Genomic DNA, 5,590 nt, shown 5'->3' with positions numbered 1-5,590 from the left:
ACAAGGGCAGTGGCTCACACCAGTAATCCCAGCACTTTGGGAGGCCGAAGTCAGTGGATCATTTGAGGTTAGGAGTTTGTGACCAGCCTGCCCAACACGGTGAAACCCGTCTCTACTAAAAAAAAATACAAAAGTTAGCCAGGTGCCGTGGCACGTGCCTGTAATCCCAGCTACTCAGGAGGCTAAGGCATGAGAATCGCTTGAACCCAGGAGGTAGAGGTTGCAGTGAGCCAAGATCACGCCACTGCACTCCAGCCTGGGCGACAGAGTGAAACTCCATCTCAGAAAAAAAAAATGGACCCACCCACAAAAGAAAATTTCAAAATGCATTTTAACCTTGATTCACTTGTCAAGGTTTTATATTTTAAAAATTCCCAGATTATAAGAATTTAATAAATTAATGTTTTAATCTCACTTCTTTTTTTCTACGGGGTCTCGACACATTGCCCAAAACTCCTAAGCGCAAGCATTCTTCCTAACTCAGCCTCCCAAGTAGTTGTAATCTCCCTTTATTTTTTTTTTTTTGAGACAGGGTCTCACTCTTTCACCCAGACTGGAGTGCAGTGGCATGATCACAACTCACTGCAGCCCCAACCACCTGGACTCAGGCAATCCTCCCACCTCAGCCTCCCAGATAGCAGAGATTACAGGCACATGCCACCACGCCCAGCTAATTTTTTGTAGAACTGGGGTTTTTTGGCCATGTTGCCCAGGCTGGTCTTCAATTCCTGGGCTCAAGCAATCTGCCCATCTCAGCCTCCCAAAGTGCTGCGATTACAGGCATGAGCCACTGTGCCTTTCCTGTAATCTCACTTTTAAAGTCAAGTTTAATGAAGTTTACTAATTTCAGATCATTAAGATTTCTCTAGTTTGACAGGTTTAACTATAAATTTCCAGGTCAGAATGCATACTTTACACAGGCATAGCCATTTAAAGTTGCTTAAAGGTGAAATTTTAGAAACTCATCCTATTTTTCCCAATGATTTATATGACTGGGGCTCGTGTAACTTATGTTACGAAAAAATTTCTTGGGTTTAGTTTTCTTTTCTTTTCTTTTTTTTTTTTTTGAGACGGGAGTCTTACTCTGTCGCCAGGCTGCAGTGGCACGATCTTGGCTCACTGCAACCTCTGCCTCCTGGATTCAAGCAATTCTCCTGCCTCAGCCTCCCAAGTAGGTGGGACTACAGGCAAGCGCCACCACGCCCAGCTAATTTTTGTGCTTTCAGTAGAGATGGGGTTTCACGACATTGGCCAGGCCGTTCTCAAACTTCTGACCTCAGGTGATCATGCCCGCCTGCGCCTCCCAAAATGTTGGGATTACAGGCATGAGCCCCTGCGCCCAGCCTAGGTCTTTTTTTCTTTTTTTGAGACAGAGTCTTGCTGTGTAGCCCAGGCTGAAGTGCAGTGTTGCGATCTCAGCTCACTGCAACCTCCACCTCCCGGGTTCAAGTGATTCTCCTGCCTTAGCCTCCCGAGTAGCTGGGAATACAGGCACATGCCACTATGCCTGGCTAATTTGTTGTATTTTTAGTGGAGACAGGGTTTCAACGTGTTAGCCAGGATGGTCTTGATCTCCTGACCTTGTGATCTGCCCACCTCAGCCTCCCAAAGTGCTGGGATTACAGGTGTGAGCCACCATGCCCAGTCACTAAAAGTTTTTAATGATGATATTACTTAGTATGGTCAAAGTAACTCATACAATATGAAAGGACTTACCAAATCAGATCAAATTGTGTGTTCTAGCTCTTTTAATCCTTTTTACTACTTTTTCTTTAACAGTAACCAATTTTTTTTTCTTACAAAGAAGGTAAAGTGAAGGAATTCAGCATTAGGAGAGGTAATTTATTCCAGGATTTAGATAACAAATTTAATAGCTCATGGATGTTACAATATATCCCATTACTTCCTATTTCTTTCAAAAGTTATTTCCTATTTCTCTCAAAATTATTTCTCTAAAATCTATGGAGAGAAACAGTTAATAATTTTTTAGTTGCTTGTTATACTTACTCTTAGAAAAACCTGATTTACAATGCTTTTGTTTGCATACATAAAAGTTGTTAGCAGCCCAATTCCAAGAGAAATTCCTGTTAGAAAATAAGTTCCAGTTAATTGAAAGAAAAAAAAATCAAAGAGGATTATATAAACAACATAAATTAAAAACATACACAATAATAAAAGCTAACAGAAAATAAGTAACTGAATGCATTAAGTAGATTACCAATAATGAAAGAAAATTAACTGAATTTAGGAATGAAAACAAGTCAATTATGCCCTACCTGTTATATGCTGCATAACAAGTTTGACACTCAGAATCAAAATATATGGAAGACTTTTTTGCAACCACTTGAAGAGATAGCGGAATTCTGAGAAGGAGCTACTACCATGATCTCCAGATTCTGCGGCAGTATCATCAGGCAGCCTTGCTTCACTGTGGGAGTGACCCCGTAAGCGACTGTGTACGCATCCATGGGCACAGCTATGGACACCTGACCTTGTATTTCTGGAGCCTGTATTTTCTGCACATTCTTTAGGTATAGAGTTTATCTGGATATGAACATCTCCAGAATGAAGACAAGACCCTTCTCCTGTCAATCTTGTGTGGACACACTGAGGGGTTGAAGCATCCTCACTGCTTCCAGTTCCTGGAGGACTGTGCAGTTGGCTACGATTGGCTTGCATGGCCCTTAAATACTTTTTCTCTGACCCAGATGTCTTTGCTTCAGGGCTCTGTCTCCTAAAAAATCAAATAGAAAATACTCTAAGTAAACAGGCAGTTAAATACCGTCAGTATATTCCTCACTGGGTATCCTTTATTCACTACAGGAGTAGCAAATAATCACAGCAGATGAATTTTCAGGTTATTTATCACTGGAGTCCTCCTTTCTCCCTTAATGCCAAGGCTCTGCTGCCCTACACAAATGATCTTTTAGGGAACATTTGCTACTAAAAAAAAGTTGAGCTGCAAATGCTTTCAGTTCCCTAATGTCAGAAGGCATCCGCAAAACAGTCATGAAGTGTGGGTGCCCAGCAGATGTTAATAAGCACCAGTCCTCACTGGATACTCTGGTACATTTACTTTGCCCAACTGGAGCAGTTTCATCTCTGATGTAGCTTCTACATCAAAGAAGTTTCATAAGGAAGAGTGAGTCAGTATTTTTTAATGGTTGGAAATGTTAGGAAGAAAAACGACATTAAATCTTAATGCCTTACTATCATCATAGGTAACTAATAATAAACACTGCACTTAGGTGACCTACAAATTACATTTTCTGCTCAAGCAGCTTTCCCAAAGCTCATAAAGTTTCCAATAATTAATAGTGCTACCAAGAATATTACCTCCCCGCGCAAAAGAATGTTACCTAAATACATTTAAAGCATAGATACTGTGGGGAGTCACCATGTAATTGCTAGATAACTCTTTAGTCTGAATAAGCACAGTTACACAGTCGACCTAATAAAATGCCACCGTCGGTGGTGTATGTATTACGGAGGGAGGGGTGTGAGGAAAGAGGACCCTAGCAGAGAAAGATCTCTCTAACAAATGATCCAGTGCGGACCTCCTGGAACCAGAAGAACAGAGTGGGCATCCCAGTTGACAATACGCAGAGCCTATCCCACGCCGCCGTGCTTTTCCCGTTTGTCTAGGAGGAGGCTAGAGTTCACTTCAGGGAATGTTCTGTGTCATTCTATTTCACTCCCAGGACTGAACAGTGGTGCAGTCACCGTGTCTGGCGGTTTGGGTTTCAGTGCTTTTCACTAAAAGCTTTCACCGAGGCCCCGACGCCACGGGTGTTATTTCGTCAAAACTCTGAAGAGCGACGTTGGACAGCAGGGTTTCAGTGTCTTTTCTATAAATAACATAGAACCCTCCCACTTTCCTTCATGCACAGACAAGAAAGAGGAGAAAAAAGGGAAGAAAAGTCAACACAACTCTTCCGGAATCTCCGAGGGCAGAGTTCTCCACCCACGTCCGAGCCTCGAGTGCCTATTCTCCCCAGAGCCCCCTGCGCCGCGGCCCCTCGCCGCCTCCTCCTCTGCCCGCTTCCCCCAGGCCTGACCTCTCATGACCAGAAGCTGACGGAGGTGTCGGGAGCGACAGCAAGAACAGCGGCATACGCCGCCTCCAGCCCTTCAGTCGGAGCCATCAACCGCAAACCCCGCAAGCTCTTCTCTCAGCCCGGCGGCGTCGGCGGCGGCGCGCGCGCTCCCCGGACGTTCTCACGCGCGCGCACCCTGCCCCTGCTCCGCCTCCTAGCCCCGCCCCCGCGCCGCGCCGAGAGGGGAGCTCGCGGCGGTAGGGGGCTGTTGGCTGCGAGAACAAGCGGGTTGCGCAGGAGAAAGACCTGCAGGCCTGGCGCTAAACAATAAGTGGTTGTTACGAGTTATGTATTTATGTGGCATCCACCACACGCCTCCGAGATCCTGGGCGTTTTGAGGTTAAAAATGTTCAGGCTTCGAGAACCAACCCCTGGAGGAGTGTTAGGGTTTCCGGGCTCGGGTGTCAGCGAGCTTGACGCTTGACCCAGTTGTGTCTGTCCGGGCGGTGACGTTTGGTCTGAGCTGAGCTTTCCTCACAATCGTGAAGTTGGTCTGTGAGGATCAGGCCTCGCCAGACAGATGAGAAGCTAGAGGTGCGGAGAGTCTGCGTGGGGTGGAAGTAGAAGTTAGAGTTGAAAAACCTGTTTTGTGTGGGGTATACAGGACCCTACTGCCCTCAAAATAATTATGTTAATCTAAAACTGCTCTAAAATTAAAAAGTTATTAAGAAAACGAAGTTTAGGTCGGGCGCAGTGGCTCACACCTGTAATCCCCACTAGTCGGGAGGCTGAGGCATTGAACCGGGGAGGTGGAGGTTGTAGTGAGCCAAGATCGTGCCACTGCACTCCAGCCTGAGCAAGAGAGTGAGACTCGGTCTCAAAAAATAAAATAAATAAATAAATAAATTCTGTTACTCTAAAACTGTTCTAAAATTAAAAGATCATTAAGAAAACGAAGTTTAGGCTGGGCATGGTGGCTCACACCTGTAATCCCAGCACTTTGGGAGGCCAAGGCAGGTGGATCACAGGGTCAAGAGATCGAGACCATCCTGGCCAAGATGGTGAAACCCTGTGTCTATTAAAAATACAAAAATTAGCCGGGCGTGGTGGCCGGGACCTGTAATTTCAGCTACTCAGGAGGCTGAGGCAGGAGAATCACTTGAACGCGGGAGGCGGAGGTTGCAGTGAGCCGGAATTATCCACCCTGGCAACAGAGCCAGACTCCGTCTCAAAAAAAAAAGAAAAGTGAAGTTGAGGCCTGGCGTGGTGGCTCACCCCTGTAATCCCAGTGCTCTGGGAGGCCGAGGCGGGAGGATCACTTGAGGCCAGGAGTTTGAGAGCAGCCTGGCCAACATGGCAAAACCCTGTCTCTACTAAAAATGCAAAAATGCAAAAATCAGCTGGGCTTGGTGGCGGTCGCCTGTAATCCCAGCTACTCGGGAGGCTGAGGCAGGAGAATCCCTTGAACCCGGGAGGCGGAGGTTGCAGTGCACTCCAGCCTAGGTGACAGAGGCGACCCCCGTCTCAAAAAAAAAAAAAAAAAAGAAAAATAT

The 5,590-nt window shown here is 45.8% G+C and overlaps 1 protein-coding gene and 1 pseudogene across 2 annotated transcripts in view; both read right to left on the bottom strand.

The window, feature by feature from the left end:
• Positions 1-4,252, bottom strand: part of RNFT1 (ring finger protein, transmembrane 1) — a 17,232-nt gene extending 12,980 nt beyond the window's left edge. The window contains exons 1-3 of the mRNA XM_011979255.1: positions 4,059-4,252; positions 2,277-2,734; positions 2,004-2,084 (exon numbers count right to left, since the gene is read on the bottom strand). Of these exons, the coding sequence (XP_011834645.1) occupies positions 2,004-2,084; positions 2,277-2,734; positions 4,059-4,114 (595 nt within the window). The 5' untranslated portion in view covers positions 4,115-4,252. The remainder of the gene's footprint in view (positions 1-2,003; positions 2,085-2,276; positions 2,735-4,058) is intronic.
• The window catches only part of LOC105539127, a 32,164-nt pseudogene continuing 30,746 nt past the window's right edge, over positions 4,173-5,590 (bottom strand). Inside the window, exons 2-3 of the transcript XR_001006008.1 lie at positions 4,576-4,642; positions 4,173-4,357 (exon numbers count right to left, since the gene is read on the bottom strand). The product of XR_001006008.1 is annotated as a putative heterogeneous nuclear ribonucleoprotein A1-like 3 (transcript). The remainder of the gene's footprint in view (positions 4,358-4,575; positions 4,643-5,590) is intronic.

Source organism: Mandrillus leucophaeus, unplaced genomic scaffold (assembly GCF_000951045.1).
Source record: "Mandrillus leucophaeus isolate KB7577 unplaced genomic scaffold, Mleu.le_1.0 Scaffold20, whole genome shotgun sequence".
NCBI classification, from domain to species: domain Eukaryota; kingdom Metazoa; phylum Chordata; class Mammalia; order Primates; family Cercopithecidae; genus Mandrillus; species Mandrillus leucophaeus.
Note: the sequence above shows the minus strand (reverse complement) of the source record. Positions and strands in the feature narration are given on the sequence as shown.